This window comes from Varanus komodoensis, unplaced genomic scaffold (assembly GCF_004798865.1).
Source record: "Varanus komodoensis strain SLA01 unplaced genomic scaffold, ASM479886v1 scaffold12, whole genome shotgun sequence".
Taxonomy (NCBI): domain Eukaryota; kingdom Metazoa; phylum Chordata; class Lepidosauria; order Squamata; family Varanidae; genus Varanus; species Varanus komodoensis.
In genome coordinates, this window is record NW_025335349.1 from 20,373,022 (window position 1) to 20,394,824 (window position 21,803).

Genomic DNA, 21,803 nt, shown 5'->3' on the forward strand with positions numbered 1-21,803 from the left:
GTGACACTGCTGGAATCTCCACCAAGGAACTCACAGATACCCACATTATCACAATTCCTAAGATTCTTTGTTAATCAAGAGTGGGCAGAAAAGTAGATCTCCAGATGTTTTGGGCTTCCATTCCTGGCATTCCTGACCAGTTGCCATGTCGGCAGGGGCTTCTGGGAGTTGAAGTCCAAAACATCTGAAGATCTATATTCTGTCTATCCCTGTTGTAAAACATGGTGACAATAGTTTTCAAAGTTGTTTATTCTGAAGTTTGTTTGGCATCTTTTGCCCTGAGATTTCCTGTTTTTTAATCAGGTTTAAGAGGTTTCACTTACTGTATAAATGCTTGTAATAAACCATCAGTGACTTTGTAGAGAGGGTCATTATTATTATTCTTTCAGCTAAGAGAATCATTATTTCAGACTCCTCAATTTAGAACTCAGGATTCAGCACAACTTCACTATAACTAAACTGCACTGAATTCTGTCAAAATTGGTCTTCGGTGCATAAACATACCACATTCATCAGGATTTAGTGATATCCACAGAGAGAATGAGAGAGGCAGAAATACACATTAGTAACACTAAAAACAACAATGAAAACTGTAGAAGGAATACAGAAGCTGAGGAAGAAAGCACATTTTTATTTGGACCCCTGAACTGATAGAGAGTGGTGCTACACTTGTGTTAATGTGTGTGGGGGGTTGAGGTCTCTTAAATTTTATATCAAAACATTAATAAGATATAAGATTTCAATCAGAACCACACTCCATGTTCTGATCCCCCTCCCCTTGTCTGCCCTATTTAATTCTCCCGCCTCCTTTTCATAGCTTGCTTTAATCATGTGCAGTTTTCTGTGTGCTTCAGCAGTAAGCAAAGTTTAAGATAACAAAAGTCCAGCATAAGAATTTTAAAACAATGGTGGAATTCCATTATTCCATTTTAAATTGCTTTAAATTCTGATTGCAAGCATAATTATGGTTACCATTAAGCATGATTAACAGCAACTCAGACAGAATTTCATACTGTATCACACAATGCAGGAGAAGGAAATTTGGAAGAAAGAAAGATAAATGGATGGAAGAAAATGCCACAACCCATAGTTTGCATTGGATTGCTCACCACTGTTAGGAGAGTGAAATATTTTTCTGTACCAAGACAGAAAAGGCAAATAATTAAGTCTAAGGAATGTGCGAATAATGAGAAATGAACACACATGTATCAAATGGAAAGAACCTGAGAATCCTTTCTGAAGACACAGGCCGATTAATTAAAAAAAAACATTAACTATGTCTCCATCTGGGATTCCAGTACCTTTGTAGACCGCATGCAACAAGCATTTTATTCTTCATTTTTATTCAACTGCACCACCCGAGATGGAAAATCTGTTGCCCTCTAGGTGCTGTGACTCCAGTTGCCATCACTCCCTTCCAGGATGGCCAATGGTTGTCGGATGGCTGATGGGGATCCTATCCTTACAACATCTAAAGAGTCGCCTATTCCCTAGCTCTGCTGTATCCACTTACCTGGTATGTATCCCATGAATCCAATGAAGCTTACTTCTGAACAGACCTGCATAGAATTGTGCTGCTATTTTGCGTAAATAAATCATTACCTCTACAGTTTCTTCCCTGCTTGATCCTTTTGATTATCTATAGAAATAATATTGTATTTATTTCCTTGTTTATTAAAACTTAATGAAGTCCTGAACCAAATTTTTCCTCCTAATTTTTAGGAGACCCACTTTAATCAATATTTTGAAAATTCCAGATACTCTGATATTAGCCAGATATTGGCTAATATACATATTAACTAAATAAAGCCTCAAAGCAAGACAGCAAAATGATCCTAACATTTTAATCTATTTTAAAATAATACTTAAAATGGTTTATCTTAAAATAAGTATGTGTGGCTATACAGAAATAAAGAACAATGAAAAACATACCTATATAAATGTTATAGAACAACTGTCTAAAAAAAGGAATTCAACATATGCTTTTTTGGGTAAAATCTATGTAAACATATATAGGAGTAAATGCTGGTTTCTTGTGCCAGAAGGTTTACAGAATTCTAGCCAAGATTTTTTTGAAGCTCGAGAGCCTAATTTTAGTTTCCCAAAAGCATATTTAGTCACCTAAATAAGTGGTGTGATTTTTTTCTCTCAACAGTATTATGTACCATTGACGTCAATAGGAATGATACAGCACTCGGATCTTTTGAAAACTAGGCCAATAACCAAAAGGTCTAAATATGAATTTAACAACCTAAAATTCCACTTTGGGGAATGAAACAAAAAAGAAAAAAGCTATTATCCTTTTTTCTGGGAAGGGACATCTTAGTTTAAGCACTTGAAAATGTCGACTACAGCACTCAACAGGGGAATCTTTTGAGTCACCTGAGAGATCTTAAATCTAGGAAAGGCTGTCAAAGTGTGGTCAAAGCGCTGCGTTTTCAGGTTTTCCAATATGGCCCAGAGCTACCATAATAAAAATAAATTATAATACCACCTAAAACATTGAAACCACGTTTCATCTTCAAAGATGTTTACAATTCTTAACTAATTAATCCTAACACCCCTCTTGGATCAAGAGGGGGAATTACATGCCGGAGCCTGCAGCTTGTGTGGGCCACAGCTGTTCGTTAAATACGAGCGGCAGGCGCCATTATTTTATAGACGTCTTAGATCTAGTCAATACAGCTGCCTGTTGAGCAATGCCCAGGTGCTTTCCACTTTTATCTCAGCTGAATTATTGTAATACAGTAGACATCTCTCATTTTATTTCTTGTATTGAGTCAACATGTTCTCAGGATGTTCGTGGAACACAACTCTCTCCATGTTGTGGCAAACCAATGTATTCTTCCTTATTGAACTGGAAGGCCTCAATGATGGTTGATTTTTCCATAAATGTATACAAAGGCAATGGTCTTGAGAAAGTACTCCCACGTATAACAGGGGGCATATTACCAGATGTTGTACCTTTCACAAGATTATTGAGTAAAGAAAGAAACCAAATCGATGCAACTCTTCCCACCTCAAAAATGGGCCAAACTAAATGCATGGCAGAACTACAAATGAATGCTAGTATGTACAACCCCAATTTCAATCAGCACCATGTTGCTTTGGGAGAGGTGAATTTAAGCTCCCTGTCCTCACATACTTCCCGTGGGTATGTTGTTTTTGAGACATTTCCAGTAGAATCCAACTAGATTATCTTTTAACTCTTCACCCTGCTTCAACTTAAAAAGCAAACTAAACATGAAGAACATTTAGTTTGGTCCTAAGTCAACCCTAAGTTTTGGGAACTCCAGAAAATAACTTGATGTAGTAGAGCAGCCCATGGCAGGAAAAAAAAAGGCTTCTGACGAGATTGGAGCAGGCTGCCCTTTTTGTTTCCTAGAACTAATAATCTTGATTTACCTTATAATCTTTCTCTATATGCCAGTGTGTGTGTGTGTGTGTGTGTGTGTGTGTGTGTGTGTGTGAGAGAGAGAGAGAGAGAGAGAGAGAGAGAGAGAGAGAGAGAGAGAGAGCGCGAGCACAAGTTTGTTTGAACAGTTGAGTAACAAGGAAAACCAGGAGGCCACACAGCTTATTCACAATAAGCCAGGATTGTCTTGTCCATAATCCTGGTTTATCATTCTGCAGCCAGGATAATCAGTTCCATATACTGGTTCTTTGATAATTGATGTTTGGCTTTTTTCTTACCATGGTCCAAAACAAAAACAAAGTAAATTGTTAGATTTTCTTCTCTTTTTTAAGCATGAGGGTGGGAATGAAATTTTACCACAGCAAATTGAAATGGATTGGCATGTGTTTAATTTCATACTGAAACCAATGATATTTTAGTACGTTTAACCTTGAACTAATTATGGCCAATGTTTTCATGACTTGCTTATTCTTATGCATTTATATTCTGCCTTTTTTTCTCTTCCGAGCAATCCAAAGCAAGTTACATCGGTTCACTTTATCTTCTCAACAGCCTATGAAGTAGGTTAGGCTGTTAGTGTGTGCCTGGCACAAAGTCACCCAGTGATCTTCATGGCCCAGTGGGGACTAGAACCCAGATCTCTCAGATCCCCAGTCTAGCCCTCTAATCACCATACCACATTTCCTCTGTATATCTTCCATACTGGTTTGATTATTAGTTTTATTACTGGAAATGGAATTGAGAAATGTTATTAGGAATGGCCAGTTCCGAAAATGTGTGTCCCAGCATCAGAGCTGAGGACTTGTAGCCTATCTTGAAGAAGACAAAACCCTTCCAGTTTAATAAAACAACTATTTCACAGAAATCATAGCAATTCTTTACTGGGAATCTTCGGACCCAGTAGCAGATTTTTTATTTTCATTTAATAAACAAAACGAATTTCCTCCTAATAGTTTTGAAGTGTTTCTTACAAACTTCTGACATCTAAAATAAAATGTCAGCGAAGCCCCTGAAACCCATTCCTTTCCATGTTCTCCTTTGTGTCTTGACTCAGGCAGTCTGAACACACTGTGGATACAGTTGAATTACGATATCTGGGGGGAAATGAAAAGGGGCATATGTACACCCTCCCCATGGTGTGAGTCAACCCATCTACCTATTCACAGAATGGAGAAGATTCTTAAGCAGCGCAAACATGTCAGAGCCAATCATCCTTGTGTGGTGAAGAAGCAGGCAGCTCCTTGGAGCAGTAACTAAGATGCAAGGTCTTCCTGCAGGTTTTAATTCTTCATCCTCCACAGGTAGGGGAGAGATTCATTGGTTACCTTATGTGCTTGAAGAGGGAAATGAATGGTTATTTCTTTGTCATCCAGGGAAATCATCTGAATTAGCCCTCTTAAAGGCAAAATTTGCCATATGAACCTGGAGATGTTTAAAGTTAAAATCACATATACACATTGTTTACCTGTAGTGTCGAGAAATCTCCTCTTCTACCTGAGTGACAAAGTCACATTTGGAACACGAGTGTTCTTTGCTTTCTTTGACAGTCAGCGATCCATCCACCCCTTGCAGGGCATTTGCTTCTTGCTTGACTTCAGACACCTGGGCTTCATGTGTGGTTTCATAGTGAAGCAGGAGAACGTCTACATCAGGGGTGGAGAAAGAGCACTGGTGACACTGGTGCTTGACTCTGGAGCCTCCTGGCATCCCAGGGGACAAGTGCAAGAGCAGGAGAGCACAATGGGAACAATTACTTTTCCTGCAAGCAAAAGGATAAGTAATTTCTCCAAGGTGCTTTTCTGGACTACAGAGGCCTCGGGGACAAAACTGACAGTGCTTAATGGTACACTTGTGAATGTTGTGCAGCTGCTGATAATGACGAAGAAGAGGTCCCACCACTATAACGTCTGGGCCATGGCTCTTAGAGTACCTAAAATCACAAAACTGACAATTGTAGCTTGTCACCACGTTGTCCTCCACTCCTGAGCTGGAAAAGTCTTTCTTTTTGGCCATGCTAGAGCCCTTCTCAGTCTTTGCCGCTAACTCTCCATCTGCATGTTTGGCTAAGTCATTATGATTAATGACCGACCCCCTTGAGAGCTTGTCATTCCGATCTGGGTGAAGGCCCCCTGCCTGGCTCCCCCCATGGTGCTTGCTGTAATGTTCTAACAGTTTGAGCGAGCTGGAAGATTCACAACTAAAGCTGCAGAATTTGCACCAGTAGTAACTGGAGGCATCCGTACCGTTTTGTCTTGAGGAATCAACAGGCTTGATGGGCACCGAATAACCAACTGGAGTATCGTCCCCAGCTTTTATGGTGATCTTGTCCTGCCATTTTCCCAAATCTCCAGACTCGCATGATCGAACAATTGGACTGGACTTGCTTGAGTTCCTCTCTGAGGCTTTGCTGGATTCAGAGGCAGGAAGAGTAGATTTTATCTTGTTTGGGTGGGTCTGCAGGAAGTGTTGCTCCAGCTCTGTTGATGAATTACCCATGTAGGTGAAATTGCAGAATTTGCAGCGGAAATACTTGGTGTTGCCCTGGCAATCAGGAGTTTTGCGTCCAATGCCAATAAAGGTTCCGCCTAAAGTTACCTATAAAAAATGAAAAAAGTGGGGGGTTTTAATATATTTCCTTAGCTCTAACTATCAATATAATACTCAGAGGATGTTAATTTGGGATTACTGTACAACAGTTTATTCTGAAACAGAATAGCCATGTTATTCTTCTATCCAAAAAGATAACCACTTACTACTTACTAGAAAAATCTATACAAATGGCTAGAATGGCACTTTGTTGGAAATACTATCTTTGCAGAAGAAATTAATGGAAAGCACATCCTATGATTCAGGTCTGGCCTAGGGCATGTGCTCAACCTAGTAAGGGACAGAAGGAAAAAGATGGATCGAGCATTAGAGGTAGATGGGTGGGACCTCATGGACTATATTCAAACACAAAATAGGGCATGGAAGTAGGAACTGGAAGATGCGGGAGTTCGATGTAAGCAAAATTGAGAAGAAGAATGAGAAAATGCCAGCAGGACTATGAGCTTCAGGAACAGCTGCAGCAGACAGAAAATTAAATCATCAAAATACAAAAATGGACACCTGGATATCTTAACTATTTTAGTAGAGTACCTAAATATAACTGGAGGAGTTATAAGTGGGGAAAAAAGCTTCCACAATGTTAGCCTTTGTTTTTCTTTATTCCTATGCATAGAATGTGATCAGTACTTCAACTACTTTGTCAACTGGGTATAACCCTCTTGTTGGACAAGACTGCACAGAAAGAGTGAAAACAGTGTGTTGTGCCCTTTGATTCTAGAGGTAATGCTTGAATCAGGAGGCCATGGATGCATTTACCCTGACATGCATCCATGTCACTGAAGTAGCTGAAACCAAATCACTCGTAAGAGGACGAGTTTGGCAGAAGCTAACTCCAGCTTGCTGCAAGCGAAGGGCAACAAGTTAAAACTAACTTTAGCCCATAGAAAATGTGTATTCAGGCACTCAAGGTTTCTTAATGTAGATGTCCCTCAAAAAAGAGCCCTAATTTAGCAAAATATAGAAAAACCACAATAACAAGGGACAGCGAGTCTTTGCTATGTCCAGAAAACATTACATCACTAGGAATGTATTGCTTAACTGTCTTCATGATCTGATGAACACCATTTCTTAGAATAAAGGAAAGAAGAACAATTTCGTCAAGCTTATGTTCAGCCCTTCCCACGCGTGTCACATACCTGCCTTGTGACATTGGAACAACCTTTGTTACCCCTGGATGTCTGGGCTGGAATCCTCTGGCATCTATCAAGCAGCAAATCCTACTTTCATCAATGGGACAATACTCCAGGTTTACAGTCTGTCTTGTAAGCCAAAAGAGGCCAAGTGTGAATGTAATCCAAAGTATGAATGGAAAGTGAGAGGGAAAAACTGCCTTCATAACTACAGTGTCATTTACTGCTTTACTTCTTGCACTGTACATTGTCTCTTTTTTCCAGAAATTAATCCTTCAGAAACACTCCAATGCACATTGGAATCCACCCATTAGCTTCTCCAGTTTTCTCCTTAATAAGGATACTCGTAACAGGAGGCTGTGATTCAGCCACTGCACTTCTTTGGATTTTTATCCCTTACTGAAAGACTATAAATTTTCAACACACACTCTGTAATGGAAGAACAGATTCTCAGCCTCCCAACTGCAAAGTAAATCATTACTTTTCTGGGTGATTCTCTCATAATGCATTAGGCAAATAAAGTTATTTTTTTCTCCCCACCCACCTTGCTTTGGCAGCTGTGCCACAAGAGAATCATGTGATCACTGTTCATTTCAGAATTGCACCATACGGAAAGATTCAGATGCATAAAGAACTTGCAATGTAAACATTTTAAAAATGCATGTAATATAAATGCCTTTTAGCCATTTAGCTGGAGAAACAAGGCAGCTTATGCAGAAGAGATACACGGGGCCTACTTGCAGAATCAATAAATGACTAAATGGCATTCCAAAAAGGGGTTCATTTTGGGGAGCCCTTTATTTAAGTAAACATGATTTCAAATAGATTGCTTAAAGCTTTTTCCATTGTGAAGTTAATAAAATCATACTCAATAATGGCCAAAACAAACTACCATGAAGAATGGATTAAACCACATCTCAGAAGGCTTAGACTCTTTAAAGCAGGAGGCTGGTGCCAGGGAATTTAAATAATTTCTGGTGCATAAATGTCTAATGACTGGCTCCTAAAAAGTTATTTCTTCAGCCTTTACACAATTGCTCAATGCCATGACAGGTGTCACGAGACTGAACCTAGGTGCTGTGGAATCATATCTGAAGATTTCTGCCATTAGTAGAGGAGCTGGTTAGAGAAAGGTAGAAGTTTGTGCTGAGACCTTGGCAATGCAGTCTAGAATCTTTCAAGTCCTGGCAATCACCACCCCCCCGCCGCTCCACCCACAGTTCACAGATGGGTAACCAATGGTTTATTGCAACTCTTATCACCCCTCAGCCTTGGCCATACAGCCTAGGGTCAGTGGAAGTTTATTTGATTGATTGATTGATTGATTTATATCCTGCCTTTTTCCTACAAAGGGCTCAAGGCAGCTTACATCATCTCTCCTCCTCCATCTTATCCCCACAACAACAACCCTGTGAGGTAGGTTGGGCTGAGAGTCTGCGACTGGCCCAAAGTCACCCAGTTGGCTCCATGGCTGAGCGGGGACCAGAACCCAGATCGTCTGAATCCCAGTCCCATGCTCTTAACCACGACACCACACCGGCTCTCCAGTTGCAACTCTCTTGGAGTTGCAATCCAAGAGTATCTGAAGGGCCACATACTGTACCTCCTTCACTGCTCTGAATTCTCTACAGCAGAACTAGGCAATCTGGCACCCCTCAGATGTTTTGGACTCACCGTCCTTCAAGCATGTATGGCCTTACTTGGACCAGGATTGCTGTATCCCAGTCAAAGAGGAATGAAAATTCCCTATATCCCGTATTCTTGACCTGGTATTACAGATACCACAGAGCGAGTGGGAGAGCAGAGCCTCCATGGAGTTGTGAGTGCAAGTGTTAGCTAAATGACATAGCAGCTGCTGGTACTTCTAGGCTGGGAGAGTAGATGCAAAGCAAGCACCACGTCCCTGTGCAAACTGGTAAGAACTGCCTGGGAGCTTCTCTGTGATCTTTCGAATAAAAAGGTAGCTCAAAAGGAAGAGTAGGCCACCATTTGAGCATGGATGGACACATCTGTCAGATTGACTTCTTCTGCATTTAAATCTCAGCCTTTCCCTCCCTAAAATGAGCATGCTTATGAATTCTGGGAAATTCAAATCAGAACTAAGCTGGAACATAATTCTCCATCCATACTGTCCAAATTCAAATTAGACACAGCTAATCTCAGCATGGAGTAACCAGAGATTTTTTTGCTATTTAGCAGCAGAAAATTGAAATAAATTCATTATATACCTGCCTAAAATGTAGCAGTTAAAGATGAGGAACCTGTCAGAAAGAAAGAGGAGATAATCCCAATCCATTTCCATAAACAGTTGAAAGTACAGGGATTCAAACCCAGACTTTTACAAGCTCAGCATGCATAACCTGGTTGGACCCAAGGAACTGGACCCAAATGGGTACTATTATTAGTGTGAATTGCTCTGTATGGGTAGATTTTTTTTGCGGGGGGGAGTTGCTGTTGGGGAGGAAAGAACATCAACCTCTCCTGTTCCAATTCCAATTCAGATTTGGCCTCCTTCATGGTTAGCTTTGAGGAAAACAAAAACACAAAGAGAGCTACCTGCTAAGAATTCAATAGTGTGTGTAGTGTGACCACTCTTATTTAAGAAAGATTATAGACCATGTTACCACGAAAGGAGGCTACTGGAGGACAGGATATGCACAAACATAAAACTGCACATACCATCTAATAAAACTGAAATAAAGCATCAATCCTCAAAACTGGAAGAAAGTAAACAAAAACTCAGCACACAGCTAAAAATCCCACAATGCAACTAAATCATAAATAACCTTAAAACGCTGAGGAAATTTTCAACCTCCTGCTGGAAGGAATACAAACTTGCAACAGCAGAATCACCTTCAGGATGGCATTCTAAAGATGCGGTGCCTCTAAAGAAATGTCTTTTACTGAGGGCACTCAGGAAACAGCACCCCACCTGACAAACTTAGATGTGTTAGGAGTTATTTCTTAAGGTTAAGTTGTTTAGGGCTTTAAAGATAAGCACCAACAGTATGATCTTCAAGAGTCCATTTCTTAGTACTGATGGCTGAAAAAAAAAAACAATTTTCTGGATGGGCTATGTCCATGACTTGCCAAACTTCCTGTAGATAAAGACTAGGTTGGCTTCCACCCTGCAGATAAAGGCTAGGTTGTTATGCTTTCTTCTGCCCATAGGCAAATGTATTTTTATTTCAAGCAGGCCTTTGGTGTGGCAGCCAGTCTGTTGAGTTATTTATATTGTTACTGTCATGTTTTTACTTCTAATGTATATGTTTTGTTTCTGTTTCAGACAAGTTTTTATTTACATCAGGACATAAGTTGCCAGTTTATTGGTCAAAGGTGGGAAATAAATTAAAGGAAGCTGCAGGATTCTGAAATAAGAGACATCCACCATATTCTTTGAAGCTGTCTGAGAAACCAGAATATTTCAGAGAAGGAAGGAAGGAAGGAAGGAAGGAAGGAAGGAAGGAAGGAAGGAAGAAGGAAGCAAGGACAGAAGGAAAATAGAGACTGAGAAAGGAATGGAAAAGAAAAATTAACATCAGAAAACAGAAGAAAAATTAAAATTTCTCAAAGTCTTTTTATCTTTTATCTCTTCCAGTGAAAATGGCAACCCTGCTTTGGAAGAATAAATCTTTTTTTTTCCTTATGAAATGCATTCAGTGTCTTAGGGCACAATCCTTTGTTGATGCCTGAAATCCTCTGAATGAAGATGGTTACTAGTGTCCTATACAAGGTGGGAAAAGGACAGCTCCCCACTCTGCAAAGTGGCTAGATGGCTGACTTCAGCCAACTGCAGCACTTTTGAGTTGGGGCAGACTTGAGGTCTTACCCGGATACCTCATATTTTAGCAGCGCTGTTCTCCTCCCTTCTCCAAGATTACTTTTGTGACCTCAGAAAAGCAGCTAAGCCACTTCTTTCCATGTCAGCTGAGAAGCAGGGAGGAGCTCAAGCATGGAGTCCAAGCACCATTGTCAGAATTAGGACTCCAACGTGGACCGCTACATGCTGTTCTGGGGTCTTACCTCTCCTTTGCTACATTTTGTTTAATCTTACGCCACCTAAAGATACACAACCCTTTTCAGACAACACATGGCCACTTTTTTTTTGGCTGCCAATGTGATTAAGATTCATTTAGAATCAGAAGTACATAAGGGAGAAAATATACATTGTGAGCATGAATACAAATTCAGTCATTCATAGCAGAACATCTCCATTACTTGCTTTTACTAAACATCCATAACCTAAATAGCTCTGGTAAGAAAAGAAGCCAAACTGAACACATTAACTTCTCTACAGATACGGGGCTGTATTGTCTATTACTAATTAAGAAAAGTTGTGCTGGGCAAGACCAAAATCCTGTCTAGTCCAAAGTTCTGTTCCGACAGATGCCCCAGTATGAAGCCTACAAGCTGAACGTGAAGACCACAACATCTTCTAGCTCATGTGTCCTAGCAATTGATCCAGAGGCATCACTGAGTATGAATGTTGCACATCTCAAGTGGTAAACCAGCCTAGAGGGTTTTCAAAAGGAAAAGGGAAAAAGGCTGTATGGTAAATATATCCTTGACACTGCTTTTCGCATCACGTTTCTCCACTCGGGAAACAAGACTTGTATCAGGAAAAGCAAAGGATGAGTCACTCCTCCTCTACTTGTCAATGGCTAAATGCATTTCTATTGTCTGCCCAAATGTGCAGTTTTGTTGCTGCTTACAGTGTTTTATGGAAGTCAGAAAAATGTTTCAGCTGTCAAACAAAAATGCATTTGGTCACTCTCAAGCAGGCAGGATCGCCATCTTTCCCCAATGCAGGAGAAGCAACTATAAAGTTTGTGAAAACACACCAAGTATGAGATGTCTGCTGAATTTTTCTTTTAAGTTTCCATCTATAATGTATTATGATAATAAATTGCTTCTTATACAGCTTGAGAGCTAAAAATGGAAGGATTTTTGGAGCTGTGCTGAAACTACTCACCTTTTTTTGAACATGTTTTTTGGCACAGTCAAAACTTGCTCCTATTTTAACAATTCTTCCAACACATGTTCACTGATTAATGCGCATTGCCCTTCTTTTTGGTTGTCCTCGCCTGCTCTCAGTGTCCTCATCACCATGCCAAATGTGACAATCTATGCAGCCCTCGATATCATTTTGTTCACTGTGCAATTTCCTTTCTGTTAAGCTCAACAACAGCCCAGAAAAACAGCACTGCCACATGGAATTGGGGAAAAAAGTTCATATTGATAGAAAATCTAAATTATTTTCAGGAGCTAAGCTGTACCACAACAAAGAGGCTAATTTGTACCCAAATATTGAAATAGCATAACTGAAGCAGCTATTACAATGTAATTTTCTGTAATCTTACCCCATGGCCAGTGCCTTCATCAAACCAAAGGAATAATTGATAATAATGAAGGAAATGCAATATGTGCTGTTTCAATGACTGTTACAACAAAATTAACATAAAATATGAAAGAGTTTTGGGGTGGAATGTATTGCCAGCTGCTGGTCGTGCATTTCACTATTTTACGACTACTTAAAATGAATGTACCTATCTATGAAAGGTAACAGAAGGGACTTTTTTCATACAGTACAAACTATACTTAGGAAACAATCCTATGGCCCCCTAGGTGGTGTTCAGCAGGCATAGGATACTAATACTACAGCCATAGGATCTACATCCCAAATCCCTCTTCCCACTTGTAGCCAGCTACCTCTTTGAGGTCAGGAGAAGAGACCACAGAGCCCAGGATACAACGTATCCTGGCTGCCCCGTTGCTTCCTTCCCTCCCTCGGGCAAAGCATCCCAGCTAGACAGCCAGAAATGTCCATCAAGCAGTAATGTAAAGCAGGAGTAGTGGAAAGGAGAAGATTGCCTCTGCTGCTTCTCCCACTCTGCAAAGGTGTCAGCAATCCTCCAACTTCAAAGGCTTGCAGGCATCTCAGTTGGATTATGACCTTGAATGGGCATCCAAATTAAAAAAAAAAAAAAAGCTTCTGTGCAAAAGGATTAGTGGAAACACAAGTACAACATGAATATTAACCTGAAACAGCCTTGGTAATCACATAGATACGCACATTTTCAACATGGTTTTGGAGCTGTATTTTTTCAGATCAGCCAGAGGACACAGTATTGATATAAATAATATCTATACAGAGACAAATCGAAATACATATATTATTCTAATCCCATTGGACCCAAGAATGTATTGCTCACCAGCTGCCATGATGTCAATCCACACAGTCCTAATATTCTGCCTTATATTTCAAACCTTTCTCATATAATTGATGAGAGCACTAACTTCCAGTGTTACTAATTAAAGGAATAACTTCAAGTTTATTAGGCTACCTGAGCTAGCGATGAATAAAACAGTTTCTCCCACATTCAGGGTTTTTTTTTCTTAATTTCATGTTCCTTCCTACATAAATATGAAGAAATTTGTGAATTTTGATAGATTCTTATGAAAACCAAACCACATTTTTCACCCATTTCCATAGCCAAATTCAATGTTCTCAGTATAAAGAGGCCCATGTTGTACCTACCTGCCATGCAGTTGTTAAAATGAGGGACTGACCCTCCAAAAGTTGTTTTGTCCCAAAATCTGCACTGCAACAGTTGAACGATTCAGACCCAGAAAAGCTTACTCAAAACCATGGGCCTGGTTGGATGAATTTGTCAGCTTTAATTTCCCCCACATTTTTTCAATTTCAAGCACTTAACATCCAAAATATGAAGAAATGTGTGAATTTTGTAAATCCTTAAAAATAAAAACCTGCAATTGAATTCTTACGCATCCCTACTTTGAAATGACAGGAAAAGTAAATCTACAGCATGCTTTAGCTCACAAGGAAGCAGAAATTTGTGCTCCATCTGGACAAAAGTTATGTCTAGCTATGGCACAGAGTTAATTTTCCACTCCTGCATGCTGGCCGACCCAGATGGCACTGACAAAACTACATTAAAGGAGACCGTGTTTGTATACATTAATGAACAAAGCACAGTCTTTCATCCTTTCTGTTTGCCCCAGGCACTCTTTCCAAAACTGTTGGCCAGCATTGACCTTTTAGGATACCAGCAAGTAAAGCAATAACCCTCTCTACATTCACTTTCCATCCCATGGTATAGCAAACAAAACACTAATACCCTTCAGGGTATTAGCAGGCAAACCCACAAGTCACTGTGCTTTTAGCATGGCAGACCATTATACGGCCTATTCATATATCCAATGGAAGCCACTGGAGACACCAATACTTCACAAGAAGTCCTCACACACATTGATTGTACTGTGGGCCTATAGTTTTGAGACTCCAAAACAGTGTATGTGTGACCACTGATATTTTCTTCATAATCTGGCAGACCCATAAACTCGAGAGCTTCCAGATGTTACAGAGGCACCATGCAGCTGCATTGGCAGAGGTTTTCATTTGAAAGCTGTAACTTTTTAATCGACCTACATGCTGCAAAGCAACATTAGTCTAGCTACCCTTTGTGTCAAAACCGGTGCATTACTTAATTGCATATGTTAATCCATTTAAAGCAGAGTACGCATTTAAAAATAATATACTTCTTTTCACTGGGACTAATTATTTTTAAAGGGGGGTATAGTACTTCTAAGTGAAGAATCAGGACAAATTGTGCATCTCTCTAGCAGGAGAGGTTTGAAACATCTATTTATATGGAGGAACATGTATCACAGTAATACCCAAAGCAAGTCAAAGGTGAATAGTCCAAGCACACTCAGTGAGAACATACGAAGGACATGAAGTTCTCTACCTGGACTGCAGTGCTGTGTGGATTTGACTTTAATAGGCAACAGCAGGCTTCCTCTGCAGGGGAAAGGTGGAGCTCAGTATTCAAGAATAAGGCCTTTCCTCCCCGCTCTGAGTTTTTCACTTGTGGGAGTGCTGCTGGACATGTGTATGTTGCTAGATTGGCATTTGGACTTCAAAAATACTGCCCCATGTTTGGAGACTAGGACCACACCGATTTTCTGGTTTCCTGGAGGGAACAAGTTATGAATCACTCTGAATTGGACAAACTGATGGAGATTTGCATTTTTAAATGATTTGCATCAACTAATCCAACTAAATGAAGTTGCAAAATCAAATGGCAACAAATATTCCAACTACCCGGTCACAATTTCCAACCTTTAATCAGACTCACATCTCATCCCAATCTCATGAGTCACCCAGTCTTCCACTTACACATTAATCTCCTGATTGTGATTTTTTTCTCTAATGCTATATTTTCTCTATTCATTCTGTGCAATGCAGCATCCAGAAAGCATTGACTAACCCAAGGTTAGCCAGTATCCAAACTTCCCTGACATGAATGGAAGAGTTTGCATTCATAAAACAAATCTTTCTCATTTCCCCTTTCATTTTACATCCGCCCCCGGGCCTCCAAAATTTGGCTCATGGGCATTACGGCCCCCTTGAGAATGGTGCAAGATGCTGATGAAGGAGACAATAGGTAGGGTTCCATCACCTTCTGCTGGGATCAAGCCATTGTCTATACATGCTTGCCAATGTGATGGAAGTCTATGCAATATTTTACTACTGGAGTGTGATCCTTTGGTCCCACTAGTTCCTTTGGACCCCCAGCAGGCTTCCTTCATTTGAGGTGCTTATTCCTGCAGCCCAAACACACCAAGCAAGCTTGCCTCTGGTGGTCCCGATCAGTCCATCTGGTCGATGCAAAACAACACAAGCAATGCAGTTGTGCATGGTGATCCCAGGTGATTCCTGTGATCCTTCCCATACTCTGTAGCACCAAACCAAGGGTATATGAAGAACTGATAAGCACTATGAACTTATGACTATGTACATACCTTCCATAAATAGTCAGCAGAAAGCCTAGGTCATTGTAATATAAAAATCCTGTTGGAGCCAAGCAATTAGTAAGGGGCCAGACAGTTGCTTCTGAAGAATCACCAAGCAGGAACCACCAAGCAGAACCCCTACACACACACACACATATAACAATGCCCTCTCCCCAGCAACTGGTACTCAATTGCACATTATCTCTGAATCTGAGCATTCTGTTTAATTGTCAAGGTAATATATCGTGGATTAAGACCCTGAATTCTTAGCCTCATAGGACCCTGGCCATTCATCCCAAGTAAAAGGGGTTCCTGAATTAACTGCTCAGGTAGAAGATTCAATAAAAGTATCATTGTATACACATCTCGTCAAGACCCAGCTGTCAAGGAAGATTCCAGAGGCCTGTCCCCTGTTCATTTGCAGGAGAATGTTTGAGTGTGCCTGCCATGTAGACATGCCACAGCCACTCCACATCATCTCAGCCTGGGGCTGTTCAAGCAGAACAGGCCCCATTTAAATAAACATGCTTTAGCTAGTGTAAAGGTGGAGATAACCAGCATATGAACACAAGAAAAGCCATGCTGAATTAGACCAAAGGTCCATCTAGTCCAGGACTCCGTACACCTGATGGTAAACCAGCTGCCCACAGGATCCCTCAAGCAGGATGGGTGCAAGACCTCCCTCTGCCCAAGCTCCTCACCAGCTATTGTATGCAGGCAGGCCACCTCTGATAAGGAAGGTAGCCCTTAGCGAGCAAGCTAGCAGCCACTGGTAGTCCCTTTCCCCATGAATCAGTCCAATCTCTTCTTAAAACCATCCAGATTGGCAACATCACCACTTCCTGTGGCAGCAAACTGGATAGTTAACTTATATGTTGTGTGAAGTACTTCCTTTTCTCTGTCCTAAACCTCCCACCAATCAGCTACATAGGATGACTCCTTTGGGTTAAACCTGTTTGGGACAGCAAGAAAAATTAGTCCCTGTCCACTTTCCCCACACTGTGCATTATTTTAAACACCTCTATCATGTCTCCCCTTACTCACCTTTTTTCTAAGTTGACCTGTCCCAGTTGTCAAAGCTGCTCCTCATAGAGAAGCTGCGCCAGCCCCCTGATCATCTTTGTTGCCCTTCTCTGTACTTTTTGCCAATCAGCATAAAGGAAACCACATGCTGATTTAGTGTTTGCTTATGATCTGCTGCTTCCTGGAGCAACATAAAACAAGCTAATCTCACTTTTCGTGCCACCAATGCGCAGAACTATCCATGGTGCTATCTTATTCCTGCACTTGTCCCAAAATCTGGTAAAGCCTTAATGCATAATTGGACCCCGTAACCTAGGTCTCACCAATTACCAATAATGCTAAGCCTTTTCTTTTGTTTAGTATCTGTTCAATCCCATCTATACTAGTGGTCATTACATCTTCTGATAGTCAATTTCATAAATTCATTACAGGAAGCAGGGGGTTTTGGGGGGCAAGGTCTGGTTTTGTCTATAAACCTCTGTCAGCTTCTCCAACCTGGTGCTTTCCAACTGTTTTGGCCTACAATCCCTATCATCTCTGACTAGATTGATAGGAGCTATAGTCCAAACAACCCAGCTTTTCCAAGATGGATTTATGTTCCAAGCTTTTGATCAGTCAGTTTACCATTTCTGGTACCTTCCAACTCTACCTCATCTTTTTTAGATGGGGCAACAGGAGCCATCAAACATGAAGGCTCACCACTGTCAGACCTTTCAATGACATAACCCCCTTTTGAAGGCATGAGAGCAGGGTCATCCAAGTTACCGCAATGCTCCTCTCCCTGTAGGATTCTGTTTTTCATATGTTTCATGTAAAGATTGGAAGGGTGATCCCATGAGTTTCATGGAGAGAGCTAAATGTGTAAATACTTCCGTCAGACCTTCACCTTTGGGCCAGGAAAATGCCTAAAGAAAAGGGCCACATTTAGAACCCAGCTTTGTGAGCTGGTCCATGCCCTCTTTCCTTCTGGTTATCAAAATCAAGACATACCTTTGAAGTGCAGTTATTTTGCTGAAATGTAACAGATGTGATAGTAAGAACTCTAAATGGCCTCCTACCAAATCTGAGGGAGAAGCATCTGCCTTTGTAAAGAGCTGAATCTAAACTGGAAACTTTTTTAACCATCTCTTTCTGTACAGCTTCCAACTCTGCCTTCAGGGTAGCTCTTGTTGCTTGAGGGCAAGAAGGCAAAGACCCTCCAACTGACAAGCTTGTTTCACCTGACTCAAGGACTAGATCTGGCATCTGCTTTGCCTCCCCTCCTAAAAACCCTTGCAGCCCTTCCAAAGCTGGTGAATTCTCATAACCCCAACCCTCCACCTCATCTTAAGAATTAGACAAATCTACCTGAGCAAGCAAGAGACTGGCCTGTACACCCAGGCCATATTTCCTGGTGCACAGAGATTTGTAGAGAGACAGTTCTAATTTCCAGTTGTATTATTGCTAAAATGGTACCTATTACATATTTGCTACTCTACAATAAAGAAAACATTATTTCTGGATTCTAAAATGTCTGCATAGACAAGAAAGGACGTTACTAGTCACTGAAACTTTACAAAGATACCTTTGTGATAGCCTTGTGCTGTTATCAACCTTTCCAATTAGGTTCACGCATATCCTATTATGATTTAAACATCTCTTCAGAGTTTGTCTGGTACATTTGCAGACAAAGACCCCAACCCTGTAATTATTCCATGTGAATAAATTCCTGCATCCATGCCAAGTACCATATACCCTCAAGGTCCACCGCTATAAAGTGGGATGTCATCCAAAAAGAATAAGTTCCATCCTAAACAATGTTAAGTATTTTTAGTCAATGTTAATCTCTGAAACAAAAAAAAATGGATTAAAGAAGAATCGATCTTGGCTATTCTTTGGAAACTGGATCTGTCTAAATCAGTACCCCAAGGCTGCCAAGCTCCATATGAGTGATGCTGCAGACCACGACAGAGAAACAAATCAAGAGCTTAATGAGTTTCAGAAATAAGTTTGTATCCAGCTTGCAAATGAGATTCACATTTGGACAAATGTGACAACATAATATGGTTCCTATAAAACTCTGCACTGAGAAATCCTAAAGCAGCACTTAAAAGCTTAGAATGGTTTTAAGCGATATAACTAAACTCTATTATATAAATATTAATAGATTTGATTAAAAATATTAGATTGACAAATAAATAGGTATGTTCCTTGGTAAAACTACAAGATAACTATTCTGGGAATTAAGTGTAGACAGGAGAGCCGATCTCTGAAATAACCTGTGGTTCTTTCAGTTTTTTTACACAGGCAATATTGTAAGCTGCACTGAAATAAAAACTGCTTTGGAGAGGAGCTGTTATGTGGCACAAAAGCCAGAAGACTCACATCTAGAAGTTAAATGGATTGTGATCCAAGTGTGAAGATGATAATGACTATAGATGGTGTTGTTTGTGTAGTCTACATTATTGAAGCCTGAGCTGATACTATGATTTGCTGGATATTAACAACAGTCTCCCATTGTTCTCTCAGGACAACAAGGATAACCCACACAATTCATAGGCTCCTTTCCTCCCACTCACAATTTAATTTGCCACTGGAAGAAAAGGGTCAATTTAAAAAATCAAGCAATCCACAAGCACTGAAATTGTCCGAAATTTTGGCGCCGAATGCAACATATTAGGGATAACAGCTTAAGGGACAATGGAATTCAATGAATTATAAGTTGAGTTTCATATAAAAGTCTCTATACATCCAACAAAATGTTTTCTGGATCTTTCACAGTTCCAGCTTTCATCCTGTCATAAAGTGACACTTGAAGTGCACCATGAAATTCATAAATATTGAGCAATTCATAATTTAAGTGCTACTGCGTATAAATATGCCAAAGAATAAAGCTTTGCCACCACCATCCACCCATCCAAAAGGCTGAAACTTACAGATTCACAATCAATTTCAAGTAAATGGACTAAAATAAGGTAAAATGGAGGAAACAGATGGTGGGAACTTCTGAAATAGGCAGGATCGCAAGGAAAATACGTGGGCGCTAGAGGGCATTTCTGCAATTCTTTTACTGCATGTTTATAAAATCTGTTCAGTATGTGCTGGAAAGCATGAAAATATTAATCAGTTATTTATCTTCATACATGTTTGGAATCAACATCTGGTATATGCACAAGTGATGAAACCTAACATTTGGCATGAGTGATTTTTAATGCTCTTTTCTCCCAACTCGCCTGGAAAAGTTAACATTCATGTGTAAGAAAGAAGAAAGAGCCAACTGTTTCTTTCAAATAATCACTAGCTTCATTTAGGAGTGTCTGGTCTACTTTTGAATGTATTTCTGGTAGGAGGAAAAGGCTGATCTTAACTAGATTATCTGTGTGCTGTTTCCTACCACTTTTTGTCTTCCTTTACAGTATCTTGTTGCCAAGGCTTATTAAACAAGTACAGTTTTCATTGATCTGTTTTATTTCTAGTTCTATTTATTCAATCTGAGATATCACACACATCTGGTTTGTTTCAGAAAATGCCGCCTAGGAAAAGTATCCAGCCCAATCTAATCAAGCATAAACTTTCCTATAAATAAAAAGAAACGAACAATGTCATTGTTGGGAAGATGTAGGAGAGCATTTAAGAGAGAAAAAAGTCCTATATATTGCCATCAGGTTTGGAAGGATCTTCTTTACAGTTCTTACTCAAAGGATGCTTTCTAGTGATGCTGAAAATCAGTTTTTGAATTGTACTCTAAACTCTGTTAAACATCTCTAGCTACAGTGAGCTTAATACTTTGAGTGTTGTTGTGCAGCCAAAGTGAAACCACCCACACACAAGGAGATATCAATAGTCTTCAAGAGTACAGGTGGATCCTCAGGTTTGCAGAAGTACAGATTATACTATCTTGAAGGGTGGGGAAGACCTAAGCAGGAGGACCCAAAACAGCACAATTAAACCTGACTTGGTTGGCACAGAATGTTAATACAATATTTGGTGGAGCGGGGCTGGAAATCCAGTGTGTATGAGAAAAGTTCATACTTTCAAAAGAGGACTGGCCCACATCATAGCCTTGTAGGTCACACCTAAGTTCATGTTATTTTGCATGCTCACAAACTGTCCTGGGCCTATATTCCTTACTCACACAATCTAACTATCTTTACTGCTGGATTTCTGAAATCATTAAATTGTAATATTCCTGGGAACTATAAGTGTAATTAAAATGCCTGTGTCCTATTTTACATTTATTATCAGTATTATTTGGAAATCTTGCTTTTGCTTCTCATCTGTTTTCTACATTTCTCCTAGAAGTACCCTCAGTGTTTGAATCACAGAGCATCTTCCAGACAGTAATTCCATGAAAGAGTCTCATGGGATACCTTCTTGTAAACAGGTATGTCCCACAGCCCCATCACCATGGGCTGAAATAAGCCAGATGTGTGTGATGCTGCAGTTTTAACAAGCTGAAATTGACCCAGTCTTTTCCAACAGAACTGTGAGCAACAATCCATGTAAGAGTTCATTTCATTGGGCTTCATAACATAAACCCTGAAATGACTACTAGGCAAAGATTCAAGACTTCTATGTTTCTTCTACAGTTCTGGTGAAATGCCTAAAACATTCTCTCTCCCACCCCCCAATATTGTCATGAAACAAGACAAATTACTGGTGCAGTTTTCCACTCTCTCCATACCTTCAGAGACAGTATATCCAATCTCAAAAGTGAAGTATTTGCTGGAATGTGAGCCTACTGAAATTTACACATCTATATGATCATCCAGGAATAAGAATGAGAAAAATGGTGCTAGTTATATATTATTCAAATAATTTCCCGATTGCAC

General features: G+C 40.1%; 1 protein-coding gene across 7 annotated transcripts in view; it reads right to left on the reverse strand.

Moving 5' to 3' along the window:
* The window catches only part of TRPS1 (transcriptional repressor GATA binding 1), a 271,467-nt gene that overhangs the window by 171,705 nt on the left and 77,959 nt on the right, over nucleotides 1–21,803 (reverse strand). For 6 of the 7 annotated variants that reach the window (XM_044421802.1, XM_044421804.1, XM_044421803.1 and 3 more), the window contains one exon: nucleotides 4,881–6,010. In XM_044421802.1, coding sequence (XP_044277737.1) covers nucleotides 4,881–6,010 — 1,130 coding nt within the window. The remainder of the gene's footprint in view (nucleotides 1–4,880; nucleotides 6,011–21,803) is intronic. The other variant, XM_044421806.1, reaches the window with a different exon arrangement.